A 24028-nucleotide genomic window follows, 5' to 3' on the forward strand; every position below is an offset into this window, starting at 1 on the left:
ATTTATGTGGAGAAAATAAGTCTGGTTTAAACCTATATGGGATGAGCTCCAGTATGAGTCCCACAGGCCTGCTCCCACTGGGTCATCACAGCAGTGTGTTTTTATGAGTCTTGGCTGGAGGATGAACGAGACAGCGTTTATCATTCTGTGCTGAAAGGGTTGAAGATTGGTTAGGACTGATGTAGGAAATTAGGTCAGACAGTTTTGAAAGGTGCAAGCTTTTTTCCCCCAAATTGGCCCTTTTTCAATCCACCTTTTATCAAGCAACTGCAACATTTATATCAGTCTGCATCATTTATCAAGCAGAATTTGAATATGCAACTAAACATCTCAGCTGCAAACGTCTGTCACTTGTGTTTTATTCCTTATGAAACCTGTTTGGGCAAGATTTTCACTGCATGCATGCATGTTACACAACCCAGATCCCTACACACACACACACATGCACACAAACACACTGTGAGTGAAAGAGGTGTGAAAGCAGACTGTGTTAGATCATGTCATCAGGGTGATATGTGCCCACGCTGCTCAACATATGTCCCCGTGGCTTCAGGTCTCATCCTGTGATGATGTGAAGAGCTCGCTGGTGGAAGCTACTCACGTCTCGCCAGGCCTCTGGTCGAAACGCACAGCTCTGTGTGTGTGTGTGTGTATGTGTGTGTGTGTGTGTCTGCAGCGTGAGATGATGGAGTGTGTGTTTCCAATGACCGCCCGAGGTATGTCCCATCTGCTCGATGTAGCATTTACACCTCCTCCTGTTTGTCTGTGTTTGTGTGAGCACAAAAGCTTGTATGTGTTTACTGCGAGTGTGTGTGTGTGTGCACCTTTGCTCCCCTACAAAGCCTGATCGAGTCATTCCTGCGGCCATAAATGTGCACTTTTCAATGTGCAAGCTGTCATACCTCATGCATTATCAACCACTACATTGACAGGGCATAATAAACCTCTCCCTGCTGCTTTCCACACCAGCCGAAGCCTGCTTGCTTCATTTTCATAAACACTAGCATCTGCAGCAAATGAAACATAAGGAGCCCAAAGTAAAGAGATACAGCATGTTTATGATGCTAAACCAGAGGTCACCTGACATTTTACATGAGATTGTGTTGATGTTGCTGTGAAGGAAAGAGCCAACTGTTTTTTGAGTGGCAGGTTGAGGTGTGTTGGCATCGCTGAGTCGAGCTCGCAGAGGATGTTTGGCTTTTTGTTGGAGCGCAGGGAGCTGTTTATGTGTACGTACGTGTGAATAATAGATGAGGGTGATGAGAAAGAGCACACATTCGCAGGCTCCATCTGTGACCTCAGTTGATAAGAATCGTTGCCGTCCATGAAATCAGTAGCTTTTCCTTTCACAGTGAGGGCGCAGGAGGTTTAAAGAAGAGGAGAAAGAAGGGTGAGGGGGGGTGAGAAGCAGAGTGTGGATCGGTTTTATAGAAGCGATATAGCCTTTTCACATGTGAAAACTCAAGAAAGATCGCTGTAGTAGCAACAGGAGGATCAGGATCCAGCTTTGAGATTAGAAAACTAAGAGATTCTGCCTGTTTGCACGACAACAGAAATGTCTCACAAAGCCTGTTTTTGATCAGGGTCATGGTCTCAGCCGTTAGAGGGGGCAGAAGAAGAGGACGTAGGGGACTGATATTTTAGAGGAAGTCACAAATGACTCCCGGCTCTTTGCAAAAAGTTTGAACTTTGAAGAAATGGTTTGAGCGTCTTGGGAATACACTTATTTTTGCTTTCTAGCTGAGAGTTAGTTTAGAACAGTGGTAGGCAAATAGCGGCCCGTGGGCCAAATACGGCCCTCCAACAAAAATATTTGGGCCCAAATGAAGTTTTCCCTTTTATAGATTGCATCAAATCTTTTACATGACTCTTTATAATTCTACAGTAAATGACAATGTAAACACAAGGCTCATCTAAATCCCAATAAATATAAGCTTATAACCTCTTATACATTAATACAGGTGCATAACTTAATTTGTCCTATCTGATCAGAGCAGGTTTGTGTCAACAACAGTACTTGAAGTGTTTGCTGACCCCTGGTTTAGAAGATTGATACACCTACCAGAACATCTAAAGCTCACTATTAACATGATATATCTTGTTTGTTTAATATGTACAAAAACCAAACTGTAAAACCTTTTTTATGGGGGTTATGTGTCAGGGTGGAACCTCTCATCTAGCCTAACTCTTGGCAAGAAAGCAAATAAGCATGTTTCCCTTAAACATCAAACTATTCCTTAAAACTGTACCTCAAAGTGTGTGTGTGTATGTGTACACTCTCACTGTCCGGAGGGATGGGAAGTCATTTGGGACAATTTCAGAGGGTTTTTTTTTTTGCCTTCTGATCTCCCACACACAAACACACACTAAGCCATGTTTAAACTGAATGTTCTCTCTCTGCACATTTAAATCAAGGCCTGCTTTATCATATTACACACATAAACAGTTATCAGTGTCAGACACTGAGTCTATATATGGGATTCTTTATTGCTAAAACACACTACACAAAGCACTCGCATTATGTATCCGTTCTATCACAAATGGTATACTCCAATGATGTTTTGTTATATTCTTTTCCACAATGTAATCAAATGAATTCTATGAATATATGATGATTTTTCTCAAAGTAGAAGAATCGATGCACTCTGACTGTTAACTCCTGTACTGCAGTTTTTTGTTTGTTTGTTTTTTTGTTTTTTTTCTTTTCTTATCTGGTCTCCTAGTGTAGAAACTGCCATGGTTCTTGTTGTAAATGGTGTTTACTGACACTTGCGTTCTGGTGCTGTTGTCGTTTGACTCGGTGTACAGTTTAGACCTTTTTCCAGAGTAATCTGTGTGTGACTAGAAGAATCTGGAGGCATCTGGTTTTAACTGAATAAAGATTTTTTGGCAGCTGTTTGTTAGCTGATGTCACTGTGTCTTTTCTGTGCTCCACTCAAAGAATAATTCACTGCCCCATTAACATTTAGTGTTAAGACATATACTCAAAAGTACTAAAGTAACTCTTTTTATGACAATGAGATAGTTACATAGGTTCACTGAAAAGTTCAATGTAGCATCTTGACTAAATTACTAAGTGCATTTGCTCAACTACTATACACAACTATAATTATGAGTTACTAGTACTTTACTAGAGTATTTCAGTTTTCTGCTACTTTATACTTCAGTACATTTCTGAGGAAAATATTCAACTTTTTACTCCACTACATTTACTTCACAATGATAGTTACTGGTTACTTCAGGGTCAGAATTTACATGCAAAATATGTTTATAATCATGCTTCAGTAACAATAATACAATTATATAATATGTAATATAACACATAGAGGTCATTTTGCTGCATGATGAGTATTTAATTTTAATGCTTTAAGAACTTTATACTGATTTTGAATGCAGGACTTCTACTTGTAAATAGAAAGTGTATTTTTCATTGCCCCTCTCCAACTCAGAGGTGCTCGACAAAAAAGGTTCAAAACAAATATGAATGAAGCATCATCCCTGTTTTCTAATAATGATGTCATTTGTGTCTGACTAAATGTAATTGTGCACAAATGTGGTTGAACATTTGTGCACAATTACTATTTGTTGAACATTTGTTGCTTTTGCACAACCATTTGTGGTTGTACAAAAGGTCAAGGTTCAAGATTAATTTACATTATATTAATGAGACTACTTTTGATTTATTACTTTCCATCCTCATCTGTAAACATGAGACACCTTTTTCTACAAACACAGACTTTTGTCTTTCAATCATGAGCCTCGTTATTAGAGTCAACTCTTAATTTTAACATCCAGTTTTGTTACCACTTTAAACAGGACGCTCTGCTTTTATATTATAATGTGTCCGAATGTTTTGGATCTACTCTATAGCCACCAGCTCTGTGACTTTCCCTCACTCAGAATAATGAGTCAGTTAAGCCAATGTGGCATTTTAAAATCTCTCCTTAATTACCTTATTAAAAAAAATGAAAGCAGACCTACCAATAACATCTTCCCTACCATAAACGATTATGTAATTTATGTCTAACCAACAGTGGTAGTGTTCAAATATAGTATAAAAAGTACAAATCTTCATTAACAATTATACTCACAATGGAATTGTTTTAATACATGAACATTAAATTGCATGAATTACCAATAGGATTACCAGGAATTTGGACTAGAAATACTTATTTTTCCCTCATCAGTGAAAGACTGATTACTACAGTAAAGTCTAAATTTGGATATTTGCTTTTGTCACCACTTTAAACAAGATTTTGACATTTCCTTGTAGGCTTTTCACTCTAATGTTGAGTTTTGGACTCTAAGCTCCTCAGTATCCTGCTGGAACTGGGCTTCTATAGAGATCTATTAATTAGGCACCAGCTCATAAGTATGAGTCAGATCAGGAATAGCAGTCAGTCCTGGCACCAGGAAATATTATGTATGACCTGGTATGGATATTGAGAAAAATAAAGCCATCATGTGTAGCTTCTGTGCTTGGCTGCCCTCTTGTGTTCAAACGAGGAACTGCAGCTTGCTTTTTTTTTTTCCTCCATCAGTTCCAGTTGTAACCACATATCATCACAGTTGTTACCTTATGTTGTGTCAGCCAAATGTGAACTAGATACAGTGAAAATCTTGCAGCCGTTTCCACCCCCTCACTTCTACATTAAGACAGTTAGCACTGAGTCAGGTTACTTCAGAGGTAATTTTTAATTAGAGTACATTTCTCCACTCCACTGCTCCAATTAAGAACCAAACAAATCATATGTGTATGTGTGTGTGTGTGTGATATGTATGGCTAATTACAGATTAAATCCTCATGTCTGAGATAAAGAAAGGCTGTAATGAATCCTCTCGGTGATCTAGGTCATGGCTGGAAAGCAATGTTACATGAGGACATAGGATACTGTATTACTGTGAGAAAATCATTACTTGTCATGGCTGACTCAAAATAGCAAACGCCGTTGTGTTACGGTTGGTAAATACAAGATCTTAACACCAGATATCCCTAACTGGACCTGTCTTCTTACATGGTGTTCTGATCTTCAGCCAGTGTGGCAAATTGTATCAATGATGGTTAAGACTGTGTCATGTTTTGCCAGTCGTCCAACAGCAGGGGAAGTCTTGTACTATGAATGTCAGAAATATGTTGAATCCCTGCATCTTCCATTTGTGTACCAACAGAAAACCTTTTGTGTGTTCAGATTGGTTCTGAGCGCCCTTCAAGTTTTATTTAACCTCCATTGATTGTAAAACTCCTGTGTCATGCATAACTATGTACTAGAAAAGTGTCTGATGAGAGTAAATGTTCAGTAGTTTAATAATATGAAGCCTAATGCAGCATGAGATTGTCAAGTAAAGAAAATTATTCTGTGATGATTCATACATTTGACATTGCGTCACCCTGTGAAAACTCTGTATCCACAACATTAATTTCCACTTTCTAACAGTAAGATTTTATCAGTTTATTTTGCTAAATAAGCAGAGGAACTTTCTAACCCCATAAAAGGAACAGTTCATCATTCGGTTTATCTGAAAAATTAAAAATCTCCAAATTTGGATTCACTTTATCAAGGCTGTATAAAAACAAGCAGATTTTGATTGTTTTGTGTCTGAACACATTGCCAGAAAATTGTCAAAGCCAAAATTTAAGAGGAAAATTGCACCATTACATTATCCTGTGTCAGTGTACAAAGTAACACCAAGCAGTATATTCTTTGGCCTTGCCTTGTTTTTTTTTCTGTATTACAGAGCACAAGGAGGCTAGGTGTTACCTCCCTCGCAGAAACAATGGACAAGTGTTCAAATATTGACTCTGGCTCTGAAAGAGACACATTTATTTCACTCTCACACAGGGTCAAGGCCGAGCCTCGACTGTGTGTTTGCTCTGTCTCTGTTCTGCTGATCTCGGCTGTTTTCCTGTAACTATCGTGGCGTGGACATCGGATTTTGCCAGGCTCTTAACAGTGGGGGGAAAAAGGGGATGGATTTTATTCTCAGGTGTTTTTGAAATGCCAGTTTTGGAGTAGGTGACTTCCTACAGCACACAAAAATGCATACATTCATATTGTGAAAACAGTGTCAAGACTACTTTAAGATTGTGTGGTGTCTTCAGATTAATATAATGAAGAAATCAGATTTGTAACCCAAAGTAAACCAAGAATAGCCCCAACATGGAGGCACACAAAACAAATGCTTATAATAATAAACCCAGTATATAATAAGGGCCATGCAGAAGCAATAAGCCAACAACTGCCTGGTTCACATAAAAAGTGTAAATCTTTTTATATTTGTGCAATTTTCTACACTCAAACAAACAAAAACCGTGTGTTAATTTGATAAACAAACAAAAAAAAACCCCTAGAAGTATGTTTGGCATCTGAGCTTTGCTGGTTAGACAAAGGCAGAGGAGAAAAAAAAAAAGAAGTGCGGGAGGAGAAGGAAAGTCATACAGCAGGGAGGATTTCTCCCACAGCGAGCCACAGCCGACTCAAAAATAAACGGCCGGCACGAGACCACATGCCTGCACCCATCCCATGCTTTCAGTTTCCACACCAGTTAACAAGTGAGCGCACGTGTCAGACAAAAAAGACCAGACAATTAGATCACAGGGAAGGCTGGGGTAAGTCATTTGTTTCCAATAAAAGGGGGAGACTGGCACACAAGAGTTTAGGGGACGAGTGTTGACGGTCCAGGGGTTAGGGGGTCAAGTGAGGAGGGGGTCAGGAGGGGTTAGGCAGGTCTCAGTGCATCGGGGCCTCCTGGGTGGGCGGTTCCTCCGGCTGATCAAGCAAAGACTCGGTGGTGGGGATGCCGCTGTCCTGCTCGCCGGGGTTGGTAGTGGATGTTGATGGACTCATCTTGGTCTGACATGGAGGAAGAAACATCTTTACAATTTAGCTAAATTTAAATAATCTAAATTCCTGTTTTTACTGACACTGAAAAGAGTTGACGAACTGTCTCTGAGCTGTAGCTATATTCAAGCTATGAAATTAAAAAAAGAATATTACAGACTGATTGGAAGGGTGATGTCTACAATTGAGTCAAGCTAATGCACCATGACCAAGTCAATATATCTCATTGAGCTGCTAAAGGGCAACATTAGAAAGGAAAAGCAATACTACACAAATATAGTGTAACTAAATTAGTGAAATTTCCTCTATACATTCCTGGTGAACGTCTGTCACTATCACAGCAGTGTGACCTGCAGTCCCGTTTTTAGTCCATTACCTTCAGCGTCTCCACTTTCTCCTCAAATGACTTGAAAGTTGGTGCATTCCTGTGAAAGGACAAGATGTATAAGAGTGAGTGACAAGATCACAGACCGACCTACAGTGTCTGAATTTATCTGATGTTCTCATAATACAGTAGTGTGGTAAAGTGGACATACAGACAAGTCAGCCCTTCAAAAGAAAAAAAAAAAAAAAAGGGAGCAGGACATCCACTGTGATCGTGTCTTTAGGAGTCACGTTATCTGATACTTGACACAAACAGTGTGGGATTTTCTAATGTGAACCCATTTCTTTCCCTTTCTGTTCTACTGAAAAGGTGTTGAAGAGGTGATTTTCATGAAAACATAATCAAGAGAATCAAGGTGTTTCTTTTAACGTGTTGTGTTTGATTCATACAGTTTAAAAGGAATAAAGAAACAGATTGGCGCTCTTATTTTTGTGATATATTTGTTGGATATTAGGTCAAATGTTTTTTGGGGGTTTTTTGGGGGTTTGTTTGGGGGTTTTTTACACAAATACACAGTAATGCATTGTACTTTTTATATTTTGAGCAAGTGTCTCACACAACCAGACCTCTACCTAATCAACTCACTACAGTCTGGAGAAATTGAGCTAAAACCTTGCTTGGAAACTGCGGTGAGACAATAGTGTGTTGTTAAAACTTACTTACAGAAAACCAACCAGAGGAGTCCTTTCTGAAGGTGTCTGTTTTCAAATTCACACCTCAAGGATACTACCTCAGGGTTTCAAAGATGCCTTTTATCACAAGAATTTTGACAAGATTTTTGATAGACCTCTGTCAGCTTGACGAAACTGAAGTCTGATCATGTGATATTATTAAAACTGCAGCTTCACTGATAGCTGTTAAAGAGGCTGTTAGCAGTGGACGCTTTTGCCAACTTCATGCTATATCTTTTTTTTAAATATATCTATAACATGAAAATACAGGACTACGACTCTTTACCTCTTTCACGTTTTGCCACTGTGTGTCAACCCCTTACCTCATGACAGGCATACTAGCCGAGTGTTGTATTGATCGTATGCTATCCGACAGCATTATGGAGAAGAAAGGGCTCGTTAGTGGTTACATTAGCATAGAAAAGACAGTTTTACACAGGAAGAACAAGAGAGAAACAAGACAAGCACACATATGCTAGCAGAGTGCACACAGCCTCATTTATTCTACTATATACTGTATGTTCAATAAGCGAGTATTCTCTCAAGTGCATAAATCCTATAAATCCTGCTTTATCCCATTAAGATTGATTGTGTATTAACACAGTGGGTGTGTACTAATCCTGTGTATTATGGGAGAATATCTTGTCATCAGAAACACACGCACACAAAACACCCACAAAGCATTTACATACACACACACACATACACACACACACGCACACCCTTTGACCCCTGTCAGGTTGCTCTCCACTCCCCCCACCCCCCCAAACGAGCCCTGTGTTCTAGCTCATCCGTGAGGCTGCATTTCTCAGCATCCTGCAGCTTTGAGGGGCCTAATAATCTTGTTTGCAGCTCAGTAATCCAGAGAGAAGAAGGATGACAGGGAAGACGGCAGATTAGGATCTGGGGGTGGGGCGGGGGGGATCAACTGGAGATAGATTTTAAATTGAACAATCTGTTGTTGGTTTTTTTTTTAAAAGCCATGTTTAATCAGGAAATATTCACAATAATTAGTATTGTCGTGTTTAGATGTCTTCAGCATTTTGAAAGCAATATTGTAAAGTAATTAGAATGGACAATTACACACACACACACACACTATTGCCCCTTCATTTCTACATCTATGACTTAGGTGGCAGTTTAGTCAGTAGAATTTGGTGAATAACATGCATTTAAAACATAAAACCAGTGTTCATGCAAAATGAAACAAATGACAGGAGAGAAATTGGACATAATTAAAAATTTAAGTTAGAAGTTAGATATTTTTGGCTGTCTTACCCAAACATACTAGAAATAGACTGCAACCTGCAAAGGCCAAGTATGGATGTAAGATACAAGATTTGAGTTGTGTGTGTTAATTAATCTCATAGTGAAGCATATTAAATGATTACTGCACAAATCCAAATATGCCACCGATGGAAATCGTGCTGCGGGTTAAAAAACAGACAAGAATGAGTTAAGCTATGGCTACACATACTGTAGCTGCTGGTAGACAACTTCCTGCCTTTGGCCATATGCTGCAACATTAACTTGTTCGTACCCATGTCTAATAACTCCCAGACAATAAAATCACGCTATATCCCTGAATTGGTGCATAAAAAAGCTGTAAAGCAACATGTAAAGCTGGAAATCGTCTGTTGAGACATGAATTTTCTTGTCCCATCTGTGGCTGATGGCCAACATGGCTGATACTGACAGATCTTAGCACCTCCTTGTATACTGTAGATACACTGGGCATGGCTAACAGGTAGAAATCCCAGGAAAGAACTAAAGCTATCAGCCCACATAAATAACACTTTGAGTGGGAAGAGAGGTATCTGGGAAGAGGTAGGGTGATTTCAAGGAAATAAACCATGAGGTTACTCTACTCAAATCAGTTAAGCGCGGAGGATGGAGCACAAACGTTGCAGTGGAACAATGAATAATATGGTTTCATCATAACTTTTTAAGATATTTGATGTGAAGTCACATTACACATCTCACCTGACATCCTCAAGTTTCCGGCTGATGGCTGAGCCCATAGTAGAGAAGGCTGTTGTGGCCTTCAGCCCTGCCTGAGACAGAGTTTCAGATGTCCTCCTATAGCTGAGTGAGGGACAAGTGATGGGCAGCAGAAAGAGGGGATACAGTATGAGACTGATGAAAAGAGACAAGAGATCAAAGACTGAAGAGAAGCATCAAGGTCAGAACTAAACTTCAATGTCTTTTTTTATTTAAAAAAACACCTGAAAGCATCAAAATGCTGCTCGTTCCTGTGATGTAAAAACATGTCAAACCGTTTCATACAAGCAGCTTATCAAGAGCACTGACATCTTTCTTCTCATCATATGGTGGAGGAAAAAAAGTTCTCCCTCAACTGTGCTGATAGTTAACTGTGTTTCCAGGGTACCAAGATACTGGAAAAAAGATTTATGGTGCATATGTTGGAAAAATGGTGGATAATAAAGCAGCTGGTCATGAGGTTTCTGTTTGGAATTCCATGCAGGTCAAAACATAATAAATGTGTCAAGTCTAACATCAGCATACTGTGCAGGTTAGTACTTACGCATTGGAGGTGGTGACCTCCTGCCAGGTTTTGGTGATGTTCTGTTTCAGCTCGTTAAGAGGTGTGATACCCAGCTTCCTCTTAATGTCCGCCAACTGCCTCTCCTTGGCTGCCAGCACCTGAGACAGAGTCTGGATCTCATCTTCCACCTGTACACACATACATACACACACACATACACATATATACATATAGACAGCTGGAAATGTGTTATATTTGAGGTTTTATATTGTACACACATTGTGCTTAACCTTGTCCCGTCTTAATCCGTTTTAGATTCACTTAGAAACCAAATAACAGCGGCAAAATCAAACACAGAGCGTAAAGGCGCATTAAAAAGTAATGTTTATTTAAGTAATCTTTAAGTAAAGAGAAGCTGCTGAAAGGCACTCAGAACGCGGCCGCTCTATGACAGGCGCTGCAGCTGTCAGCTCTTTTGCAAGAGCGAACTGCTCCCATAATTTGAGAAAGTTTGAACTTTTTAGAAAGGGTCAAATGACATCAACCACTTTTTTCTAAATTAAAGGATTACTCTGGTTATATTGTGTAATTTTCTTTTTATCAATAAATCCCATGAAAAGAGCAAAGCAAACACAAACAACAAATCGATCTTACTAAAAAGCATTTTCTGTGTATCCAAAGCCTGATAGAGATCTTATTCCTCTGTGCCATAGAGCTCAGTTGTTGTCCAAAAACTATTTAAAACACATCAAGGAGAATCAACGATGCACTGGGTGACACATTACTTCATTACGATGAGTCAATCCCACAAACGTCTGCTACCATAAATACCCACTACTACAGCAAATCTGCAGCTAAATATAGACCCCAACAAACACACTATTTAGCCAATGAAAGAGATGCTTGGTTTTATGTTTTTATGTTACAATCACAAGTGGTAGAGTTGCGGGACATAATGGCTGTCATAGAAATGGAAAATTAAGCAGTAATCCAACATAAGTGGTTGAGCGCAATGGGAATCGAGCACTCTGTGTGAACACAGCCTGGCCTTGTTTGAGATGAAAAGACCTTCCCCACTATTTGCAAGGACAGCTATCTTTAAATACAACAGATTGGTTCCAACACCTGATCTTGACTCCCTGTACCATGACCTCTTTAATCCCTGATTCCTCCTGACCTTGACTAGCTCCTCTTGTAGCTCCTGCCGCTCCTCCTCCGTCAAGGCAGCGGGAGGAGGGGAAGTAGGACTGACAGACGTCACTGCATCTTCTCCCACCTCTGGAACTGAATCGGGATGCTGCTGTGCACCTGGGAGGTAAAATTTAAAAACAAACAAACAAACCATAAATCAGTGCTTCTTACTTTTTAAAAGACACATTCACAAGTAGGCACCTGTGTTTGCAGCGTGACAGCGAACAGGTGGCATGAGAGGGGAGGCTAATGTTGGTTGTCAAGCACAGGCTGTCACGCTGTCCCTCTGGGGGATAAGGAGAAGAAAGGAAGCTGGTAGTAGGTGAATGGATGAAGGAACATTAACGATGTAACAATGCTGTTTGATGGTAGGCTGTAGCAGCCTTTCAGGAACATACAGTTGCACAAAACTCTCTCTCTCTATCTCTCTCTCTCATAGACACTTGTGTTTTCTCTCCACACACATACAGTGCACAGTGTGTACACACTTGTCTTTGATGTTGCTGCCTCTGACAGAGCTGTGCCCGGTAGGAGCAGCAGTGCATCAATAATACAAAGAACTTCCTGGATGGAGACATCCTGGACTCAGACAGCGTGAGAGAACACTAGAGCAAAGGGGTTGTTAGGATCTGTCAGTCAAAAGGACAACGGCGGCTGGGGATGTTCTGGGCCGGAGCTGAGCTGGAAGAGGAAGACACAACTGTCTCTGAGTTCATTTTTTATTTTTATCTGGACTTTCCTCATATTTCAAGGGTTGAGAGTAAAAATAAGCGTGAATTAAGAGGCCAAAATAAACCTGAGAGTCGATTTCAACAAAACAGTGGTCTTGTATATATTTTTAAAATTCTAAACCTGTTACCGTCATGGTGCTGGTATTTACACTGCCCTTTGTAAATAGAGTAAGAAGCTAAATAGCATTCCTTAACTGGCTAATTACCCGTAGAATGAGCAGAAACATCTTTGTTTGGCTATTTATAAACAGAAAACATTACGGTGTGCAAATGTGTTTATGGAAAAATTGCATTTGTTCGGCTATTTATAAACAGAAAACATTATGGTGTGTCAGATTAAAGAGCTTTGGGGTATTTGTTCAATTAGTCTCCTTAAAGCGATAGTTTAACATTTTAGAAAATGTTCATTCCCACACAAGTTAGATGAGAATATTGATACCACTTTCATATTTGTTTGGTAAATATACGACTAAAAGCCAGCAGTTTTTCAACAGATTAAACAAATGAGATATAGTGTATCAATTAGTGAGTTTTAGAGGTGCTAGCCGTTTCCCCCCATTTTCTTTTTATGCTAAGCTAAGCTAACATGCTAACCAGCTGTACACTAAATAACACTGGTGATGATAATAATAATAATAATGATAATAAGCTGTATGATAATCTGTATTTGAAATGAGCAACTCCTAATTTCCTGCTGCAATGCTAACATTTCACACCTGTAGCCATGCCCACACAGTGATGTCACAGTATACTGACACACCCATGTGTACACCCAAGTGTACACATGGGTGCTACAAGGTGAGAAGTTAAACCACTGGAGGTCAGCAAAGACAGGATTTTTAGCTGACCTTTACCTTAGAACGAGGCTCTTCAGAGAGCCTTATTTTACCTGTATGAACTAATGTATGCATTTGTTTTACAGTATTTTCTTATTTCATGTTTAGGGATGATTTAAGATATAATTTGTCTAAAAGGAATAACCTTTCACACTAACAGGTCCATCCTATGATCGGCGACCCTTTAACATCTTTTCTCAGTCAACAAACTCCACATCTTCCCCTCCCACCTCATTCCAATCATTTGGCACCCGTCCTCTCCTTCATGTCACACCCCACTACTCCCAATACTTTAAAAACATTTTAGCCGAGATGGTTGGATGTTTGGTGCAGACAGAGATACCAAATTCACAAGAATGCAGTGATATATACTCCCACAAAGACAACTGTGGAATTTCCTCACAACTGTCTACAGAGTTGCTTATGAAATAATGTCTCCCAATCTACCAATCACATAGTATTATAAACTGAGCGCTGGGTTGCACCATTACTAGTTCTAACACCTGCTTACAGCGACAGGATTGTGTAATTGACACTTCCCCTTATAGCGGCGGTGCCTCTGCAACAGCCTAGTATTTTCTTGTTTTATGTAACGTACATTATACTGCTCAAGAACTGAGTTTTTGTCATACACACAATATCTCCCATCACCTCTGGGTGAGAAGAACAGGTTCCGTAGGCCGACGCCTCGCCTGATTCATCTGCTAAGCAAAATTTTGTAATAAATTCCTGCAGGCAGCAATGTGAGATGTGTGTGTTTGAGCTATGCATAAGCAATTGTATGCCTCTGAGGTGTGTTTCCATCAGTAGGTGCTGAGAGCTGGAGAGAGAAAAAACAACACTCAAAGGGAGAGAGAAAGAGAGAAGTTTATATGCGAGTGTAGGCAGAAGTTTGGCTTGCTACACTAAACTACATACCCACCCACATTACTGTCCTACCCCTTTAGTTTAGCTCATTTCCTCTTAGACTAACTATGTTCTACCCCATGACCACCTACTGTAACTCTGTGTAGCAGTCAACTGCATAACAACTCATTAGAAAAGCGAGGCCATAAAGCTGAAGCATGCCTGAAAAGAGACATTTTTAACAGACTCTCCTCTGTTGTGATAATGAGTCAAAAAAAAAGTCTCTGCTATTGTTTAAGCCCACTGAACTGGAGTTGATAGATTACTTTGTTCAATCTAGAAGCTGATTTGTTTTTCTGTTTGTTCGGTCCCATGTATTATGCAATCTTATTGTTTAAATACAAGGATGTGACCAGCAATGGTGACAATGCAATAACAGAACTGGTTATATGTCTATAAATACAGAATATAGAAACATCTTTGATCTGGTACTCTATATTCTACCTCCATACCCCATAAGAAACATACAGCTTGGCAAAGTTACTTCACATTCAACAAAGCATTTGTGACAAACAGAAATATAGAGATAGAAGATTAAGCTATCCCAGAGTTGTTTGAGCAGGTTGCCCAAACGCGTGAGATTACTGGATCAATCTTTGTTTGTGAGACAGACATGCCACTGTGGTACGTTGGCTGCCTCCAAAATGTGAACTTAACATTATATCGACTTGATTCAACAGATCAAGATGTAACACAAACAAAATCAAACAGCAAATTCACTACAAAGGTGGCTGAAATAGAGTTTCTGTGAACGGAAAGACTTAAAATTATAACACCAATATTTTGTTAATGAAAAATTGAAAGACAGTACAACTTCAATAGGCAAGAATTGCCAAAACCTTCCTTTCCTAATATGATCATAGCTGTAAAATAATCATTGTAAGTATGGTTTTCTGAAATATAAGTGATGACTAGAAGCTAAAGCAAAAGCAAAAGCTGCTATCACACACACCACTGCCACCAATTATCACTTGTTCCCTCCCCCTTCCAGTTTGTGTTCCCCAAAATTCTTCCCCTCCAGTGAACCAAACCAATGTTTTGTCTCTCTGTCCAGCACACACTCACACACACACACACACACACACACACACGCACACACACACACACAGACCCTCCACCCAGCCTCTCCCTTTCCTCCTAAGATTACCTCTGGTTTTGACAGCTGGCGAGCTGGGTGGTGTGTCGCTGTAGGCCGGAGAGAGGTAGAGGTAGCTGGTGTTGACTCCTTGCTCAAAGTCAAATGGAGAGTGGTATTCCTCCAGAGGCTCCATGTTTACGGCTCGCTGTGTGTTGTTAGCCGGAGCAACTACCACCTTCCTATCACCACCACTACCTAAGCAAAGCCAGACAAGTGCTGATTGTCTGCATGTGATTCGGCCGCGTGCTGGCCGTCTCTGTGTCTCCTTGTTTACAGCGTCCTGGCCTCTTCTGGTGTGTGTGTGTGACAGACACACGCTCAATGTCCAAGTGTGTGTGTATGGATGGGAGAAGGTTTTGTATTGGCTTTCAGGTGGTCAGAAGGTCAGAGTGAAACTACAGTGAAGCTGGTTTTCCATTTTCTGTTTCTGCGGAAGGCCAAGGCACCTTTCTTGCTGTTAATAAGTTACCTGTCCCTTCAAGCAGCTGTTGCAGCACGCACACACACACACACACACACTCCACACACACCCTCCCTCTTCCTCTTCCCCGTAATCCCAAAGGTCAATTCTCAATCCATCCTTCAAACATCCATTTGCGTAATCAGTACCGTTTTCCCGACGCTATCCACTGTTAGCAGAGCTAGCACTGCGGTGATATTGCATGACACTCTATTCGCCAGTTTCAATACTCTCAGGTCTCTCTGTCAATTCCCTCCCTCCTTCACTTTCTGTTATCCAAGGAGGAAAAAAAAAAAAAAAGAGGTCTCATTTGTGTGGGCTGGTCACGTGATGTGCGTGGGAGGGAGGGGGGGGGGGGCAGGAAATGAAAAGCATAATCTGCAGTGTCCCAGATTACAGCGAAGCGCTAATCTGGGGTGGCCAGTCCAGCTTGGAGCAGCAGTAATGCTAGTCAGCTCGAATGGAGGGGAGAGGATGCCAGAGGCTATACTAGGTATTGTGTGTGTGTATGTGGGGCGGAGAACACTCTGTGTGGTAAAGTGAACATGTACACGAGAGCAAAGGTATGAAGCACCCTTGTAAAACCACTTAACCACAGAAAAACACACTCTTTCAGTAAGATATTTTTCCAGCAAATTCAGAAGGTAATCGTCATGTCACACTAAAGGAGAGATACTTGTATGAGGAAGGAATTCGCGCTGCACAAAGAGAAGATATACTGTATACACAAATATGTCACGTTTCACTCAAAGAAATTGATTGAGTGTCAATAGACAGTAAGCATCGCAGTGTATCTGAACACCTGCTGACGCTCCACTCTGCAGTGAAGTGAAGTGGAAAGGCAGCCTGCTGACAGATGAAATCAAGATTACTGTAAATTAACTATTCCTAATAGGAAGCACGACTAAAATACAAATGTAAATTAGTTTTAAGATTATTTTCTGATACCTTAGGACAGAGCACTTTGATGCCAGAATCAAGATGGAGGAGTTTGTTGTGGTTGAACATTGACTGCTGGAAATAACATGCTTTGGAAAAACTGCTTTCTGACTTGCATGGTAAGACTCTTGCTTTCACTCCCCCATTATTGAAAATGAAAAGCTACAGTCATGACAACATTAACATCCACACTTGTGGGCTAATGAGAGCAGCTCAATACAGAAATGTTTACCACCACTAAATCCATTTTAAAACAAACCACGTTCTGTACTACAGTGAGCGCCCTTCAGCCAACTTCAACTACCATTCCTCTGTGGTTAAGAGCCAGACGAGCATGTTTGTGTGATCTTGTCCCGGAAATACCTCACATTAAGAGAGACTGATAGGACACTACCCTGGAAGTATTGAAGCACTGGGGGGGGGGGGGGCAAATACCACAACAAGTGAAGAGAATGGAGTTTTCAACTGCAGTTGTGTGCACTACAAAATGTATGAAAGATTATTTTTTATATACAGATTGATAAAACTGATGATGTTCTGCACAGCTGCACTTAATTATACACTCCGACAACAATTCATTACCTACGAATTTTGTTTTAACAGCATGCTGATAACATCTGAATTTATACTTTCCCAAACTGTTTAACAGTCTAATTGATGTCCATCACACATCACATGGAAACCGAAACACACATTCAGCTGGCAAATATTACTGTATTTTATTAAAGGAGAAAGCTGGTTACGTAACTGCTTTGTGGTATTAATTCATGTGACAACACCATGTAGTATGATTTACATTATTTACACATTCTCCTAATATAATAGCAGTGACATTATAATGGCAGTGCCAGATGATAAATAATAAATATAAAAGGTACTGCCCAGCCTGACTGTAGTGTATGTGTGACAGTCCTGCACAATGGAAGAAAGGCTGTGGGACATGCACAGCTAACTGGTGCAGCTACAGTGTGCCCTGATCTGCAGAGTCAGCCTCCATTGCACTGGGCTACCATTTAGCAAGGTCAGCCCAGGAAGTGACACACATACAGTCGCCCATCGCAAACTATCAAGTGTCAACATGCACTGAAATAGGCCTACATCGAGTACAATGAATCCTTGCCAGCTCAACTCCCCTCTCTCTTGCTCCTCAGATGTTTGTACTTTTGATTCCTTTTCATTTGCTGTGAAGCGTTCACATTGTGCGGCGGTATTGCAGCTGAGAGCCTTAACACAAGGACGCATTCAAAAGATCCATGCATACACATCAGCCTCCATCCTACTGCATATTCACTGTAAAAGTCCAAATCTGTTTATTGCAACGGTAGAAAGAAAACAGAGAGATACAAAATATGATCGTGTCAAAGCTACCATTAATGGAGAGAAAAATTAAATGTTCACATCTTACTGTAATAATACAGGACAGAGCTCCCTACAGAATGAGCTCAACATTACTTCCACTCTGCTGCCCTTCTGACCAATGGAGCCACTGATTCATGAGAGACACTGGATTCATGTGACATTTAAAAAGAAAATGACTGGTATGCTTGAATTGGATAAATTATTAAATATATGGAATAAAAATTCTAAAGTAATAAATTTGCTTTGAAAATCATCCCTGTCAAAAACTCCACCCTTTGTGAGTATTTGGATATGATTTTTTAAATAAATAAATAATTATATGTATATATATAAATAAACAAAGAACACCATGAACAACCAGTGGCACCCACCCAACCACCCAGACTGTAACCAGGAACAAACAGCCATTTTCAAGTGGTTAATGAAGCACAGCGTGAGATCAATTACCTTACGATTCATGGCATACCCTGTCACATGATTAGCCTAAAACAAGAATCATGAGACATGGATGACTGTGGGTACAGCAAACGCGTCCACAAAGTTCCCATGAGATGAGTGCATCATGGGAAAACAGTGGCTGCACCTCAGATGCAACAAACACACTGTACATGGACAGTAAATGGAAAACTGGGTGGATATAAAAGCCAAACCTTTCTTATTGTATATAGAGTGCCATATTTCCATCCTACCACTACAATTTAAATGGGACATACCATGCTTTTTGTGATTTTCTGTTATTTTTATACTGTTATAATGTCAGATGGCTATGTTAAACATGGTCAAAAGGTCCAAAACTTGAGGTGAACGCATGTGAAAATGCTTCCTGCCAAGGGGCAGCTTGAAACTGGCCAACCAGAACAGAGGGGGCTCATTGGGAGGGGGTCTTAAAGAGACAGGGGCTAAAATGGACTGTTTCAGACAGAGGCTGAACTGAGGGGCTGCATGAAGGGTCAGTACAAGATAGATAAGTTTTTTTTTTTTTACTGTAAATCATGCAAACATATACCAGTAGAGCCGCATAATATAAACATAGACCTGGAAATGTGCATGATGATGCGTCCCCTTTAAGAATCTTATTCATCTCGCAAATGTGTTTCTATCTAATCTAGGCTCTCCGTAGCAGTATTTCAGACAAAACAAACCCTACAAAATCAGTCTCATTCTTCAAACTTAAAAGGTCCTCTGTGGAGTTTTCTTGTAAACAAAGTTAGGTTTACATTTAGCATTTTCCACCATCATGTGTTTCCTTGAGACCATCATGTGTTTCCTTGAGGCCTAAAAATGTGTTGAATGCATTTCAGCCACTTTAAAAAATATTAAAAAACCTGCATAGTTTACATCAATGTTTGCAAGCCAGCAGTCTTCTTCTGCCCTGCTTTTACTGGCACATTGCTATGTTTCTTTGCACGTTAACACTGCCAGGTGTCCACAATCAGTGCAACAGAGGGAAGCAGTTTCCACGTGCGCAAACATGTGTGATACAAAACAAAATTGGGAAATTGCTCCATTGTGTGTCCAAACGTTTAACTAGTGCTGTATGAATTATAAAAGGAAACTGATTTGAAGAAGAAGTCTGTATTCTTAGTGATAACAGTTACTTCCACACAATGTGCACAGTCTTCCAACGGTCACATCATGACTGAGACTACATCGCTCCATTGGATTTAGAAGTGGGTGCAGGCACGTATGACATATTCCTAAAATATAGACAGCAATAAAGGGATGCAGAAAATAGGGGAAAAAATCTAGTCTCTCTGGAATCAGTACTTAAGCCTGATTTTTAAAAAGTGAATTACGAATGAAACCTTGAGATTTGTTTAATTTTCTACACCCACTCTGCTCCATATTACAGTGAGGCCCAAAGTTTCTCTCTACAGTGTCAAGGTGGAAGGTAATTTGTATGATGCCAGAGCTACCAGACAGGTGAGAGCTCTGCTTGGCCAAATCTCACAGGTTAATGAAAAATTCTACAAAAAAAAAGGAGTGAAAGAAAGAGAATTCAGTGACTAGTGCATAATTTGAGTCTCTTTTTACTCCAAAGACTATTAACGTATTTTAGATAATGTGTTAACATAACACAAGTAGGATTATTATTTATATTCGGATAAGCAAAGACATCTTTGCCTGAACTTGTCTTTGTCATACATGATTACCATTACTCTCTCAATGCAGCGCTGTGAAGCTAGAAGGCTGTACAGAGTGCAACAGCTTTAAAGGGTTAGACTATTCAGCCCATAATGTAGAACATACAATATTAATTTAAAATTATAAGGAATATTTTAATCATATACTACTTTTTCCAACTTTTAGTCATCTAACTATCACCTCAAAGTTCAAAGTTTTCAAATAGGCTGGGGGCTTTGCCTTTGATCTTTGAGAGGAAATATGCAAATCTGCTGACACCAATGTTTGGAAGCTGCAGGTTTTTTGGAGAGGCTAAGTGTTCTGGGTAGTATTTTTTTTACTTCAGTAATGGTTCACATCTAACCCTTCAAGAGCTCCTTTCAATGCAACTTGACAGCCGCGACTGGTGTGCAGACAGAAATGTTTTTCTAGGTAGACTTTGGCAAACAAACACCCACCACCACCTACAATGGAAAATTCACAAAGATGTGAGACAGGTGCTGAACTGAGTTGCACTTTACCTTCAATTGGCATGATTACTCTGACATAAACTACTTTCACACATCATAATAAATCATGACAAACCTTTAAATAAATAATACGTCACTGCTGTCCTTTCTGGTGCAATAACCCAGATGGTTTCAATTAATTTACATAAATATGCTTGTGCAGTTTCCATCACTTCTAACAAAACTTGACAATGCACAGAAAACCTCACAGCTGTGAAAATGACCAAATATTGTCATGAAATAATGCAGAATAACTTTGTGTGAGGTGAGACAAACTTTAAAAAAGGACTGGATGATAAATCAGTATTATTACTAATCATATCTAAACAGCATTGTGACAAATGACTAGTTAGCTAAATCTTACTGAAATTGATCACAGCATGAGAATTAAAATGCTTACAAATGTGTGAAAACATATTTTAAATACAGATTTTGTTCTAGTAAAGCACATTTCTAACTTGAACAGGTCAGCTCGACATGGCTGGGGGTGATCTTGTCTGTGAGAGACTTCCTGACTGTTCACACAGCTGAAAGCATTCACTTGTGTCTCATTGAAATCTAATAAGGCAAAAAATGTTGGCCACTGCTCTTGATCAATCTCATTAGATGGCTGAGTGGAAAAACAAGACGGCTCGGGTAAGCCTGACTAAGATCTCATTTTTGAACATCTGATTTGAGCCAAAACCATAAGTATCTGAAGCAGGAAGCAGAAAATATAAGAAACTGCAAAATTCTCTTACACCCTGTCAATATGTAGACATCTGCTTTGATATTCTGGAGTACTTTAGGACATACATTAGAAAAAAATGTAGTTCAAGAGCCTGACATCCACATGGAACAATATTCCTCAGTGAGAATTTTGGAAATGAGCGTTTAATTGGGCTTATATGAATAAAAAAGACTAAGAAAGTGTCAAAAAGGGTAAAAATGTGAAAATTAATATGATATTTTAAATATCATATTAATTGTACTGTGTACAAATTCTAGTCCGCAAAAACAAACTCAAACCAACATTCCTTGCTTAAAAGTAAGAAGAACTATAGATATGAGATAGAAAATAGTCCCTATTAGAAACTCCATTTAGCTGCAGGGAAAATCAAACACAAAGAAAGGGATGTTTACTATCAAAAAGGTCATTCATACACACACACGCACACATACACACACACACACACACATACACACAATATGAAGAGAGCAGACTCCAGTCCCTTGACAGCTCCTTTGAGAAGCACCAGAGCACTCAATATGCACACTGGCCTAGCTCTTTTCATCCGGTCATTTGTAATGTGTCAACTCAAACACTGACAAAAGATTGTGGAAAAACACCTGGACACTAAGTGGGATAGAAAGTTTCCCAAACCTGTAACAATACCCCTCCAAGTGTCTTTTAGTCTTTATACTGCTGGTGCCTGAGTGGGCTGAAATCCAACAGGTGATCATGACAAGGAATAAGATGCAGGTAACGATGGTGCCAGGAAACAGCTACCACAGATACTTGCATGAAAGCGTGACAGGAAAAATGAACTTCACTGCGTGTTGTCATGACAGTGTGGTTATAAAAAAGGAAGAAAAAAAAGCAAACATGTCAGGTACTATGATGACGCTGTAAGAGATACAGTGACATTGGAAAGCTAAATATTTAACAGCCCTGCAGTGAAGCTCAGTTTAGTGAAGCTGGAAAGTTTGCTTTTGTTTGACAATTTTCTTACATTGTGCAGATGGTCATTGTTAAATAATTTGCTGTTTCCACGGATGCACCAACAAGTGAGGTGGTGATTACTATAAACCACAAGAAAGTCATGTTGTAATTAATAAAAATCAGTAGTACAACTCAGCAGTATTATCTTTACAGACATCTAACAGAACCCATACAGCTATAAAGAGACAAGATACTTGCTGGCTGAATTGCTGGTTTATCCTCAGCACATACACTGGAAAATAATGTAAATGTGTAGCCAGGAATACCCTTTAAAATTGAAGACAACTTATGCATAACACAGGAAATCTACACTTCCAAAGAGGAACCATGGTCACAAGACAAGTAGCCTCAGTAACAGTGACTAAGAGACAGATTTTGGGATGGATAAACACCACCTCACCATCACCAGCGTCACAAACCTGACACATACAAAAAAAAAAAGAAGACAGGAAATACAGAATTCAGACTTCAGGAAATTACATTTCTGAAACCAATGGGTGAAGACTTCTTTTTTTTGTTGTTGAAGGGAAATTAGGTCAAGACTGCGGCTTGTTTACCTGGCATCACCTTCACAAATAAACCTCTGTCATGACTTATTTCTTTCCACAAAAACTACAAGACCCTGTTATGTGGAAATAATTTTTTAAAAAAACGAAGAAACTAAATTAAGTCTTACAACTACGCTTTATCTGTTGCAAATGTCACCTGGTATTGCAGGAAAGACTCATGCAATTGCCTCAGGAGCAGCTGTCCCAGTAGGCACGCGCACAAACATGGAAGATGAGTGAGGAAGAAATGTAGAACAGATGGCTGCCTAGCAGGATGTGAAATGTCAAGGTAGGTATATGAGAGAGGAAAGACAGAATAAAATGCATTCACGGCATACCTTTGGTTCATTCCTTTACCTGCTCTCTTTATATTAAAATACCTGACAGTCCCACACGTGTGCCTTTAGGCCTGTTTGACCCTCAGTAACAAACCTCACAACTATCCCATATGAAGTCTGATACAGATTAGATTGAAGTGCTACTTTCAATCAAAAAGCATGCACTCCTTGCTCTGGGAATTATAATAGCGGACAGTGTGACTTCACTAAAACAGGTACAGTGGGGGAAATTTGGAGAACATGTAATGAGCTGTCAGACGGGTGTAACCTATTTGTGCAGGTTGAGTTGTCAGTTACAGAACGTGACCAAATTTAAAACAAGTCTATGCCATATGTAGTCATGACAACTTCCTCGTTTTTGATTTATTACTGAAGTTGCTCATCAGCTGCTTCAATGTTGGCACAAATTCTATGTAATATACCACTTCCGTGTCATTTTTTGATAAACGTTGGCACTCAATTGTTGACATCGAAAGATTTATTTCCTCAGCATTTAAGCCTCAGCAGAATTATCTCTGTCACAAAGAGCAATTTATACGAGTTTGACAAGTAGCATATGTTCTCACTGGACAGAGCTTTTTTAGTTACTGCGCCAACTTAGCTAGTTTGCTAAGTTTTCACGTGAGACAAAAGTTTGAAAACGTTTTCGGGTAACAACGCAGCCAACTGTGAAACAATTCAGCACGTCAGTTACCTTTCTCTGCATCCTCCATTGTGCGGCTGAGCGTTGTTTCTGCGGTAATTGTATGTCCAGAGTGTGCAGGTTGCTCACTTTGCTGCGGCAGACCTTCCTGTTCTCGCTCTCATGTTGCCAGGCAGCTCGCCGCCGTGCGGGGTGGGGTTCGC

The 24028-nt window shown here is 39.8% G+C and overlaps 1 protein-coding gene across 3 annotated transcripts; it reads right to left on the reverse strand.

The window, feature by feature from the left end:
- Positions 1-4676: 4676 nt before the first annotated feature.
- tpd52 (tumor protein D52) lies at positions 4677-24028 on the reverse strand. Of its 3 annotated transcripts, XM_042436058.1 has the most exons (7): positions 23877-24028; positions 11579-11709; positions 10441-10589; positions 9879-9980; positions 9174-9200; positions 7216-7264; positions 4677-6851 (listed from the first exon to the last, which is right to left on the reverse strand). In XM_042436058.1, the coding sequence occupies exons 1-7, from the start codon at positions 23893-23895 to the stop codon at positions 6729-6731; spliced, it is 600 nt and encodes a 199-aa protein (XP_042291992.1). In that variant the 5' UTR covers positions 23896-24028; the 3' UTR covers positions 4677-6728. The 3 variants fall into 3 exon arrangements, with proteins under 3 accessions (XP_042291992.1, XP_042291993.1, XP_042291995.1); XM_042436059.1 differs by lacking the exon at positions 9174-9200 and having other exon boundaries at positions 23877-24026; XM_042436061.1 differs by lacking the exons at positions 4677-6851; positions 7216-7264; positions 9174-9200 and having other exon boundaries at positions 9875-9980; positions 23877-24026.

This window comes from Thunnus maccoyii, chromosome 15 (assembly GCF_910596095.1).
Source record: "Thunnus maccoyii chromosome 15, fThuMac1.1, whole genome shotgun sequence".
In the NCBI taxonomy this organism is placed as follows: Eukaryota; Metazoa; Chordata; class Actinopteri; order Scombriformes; family Scombridae; genus Thunnus; species Thunnus maccoyii.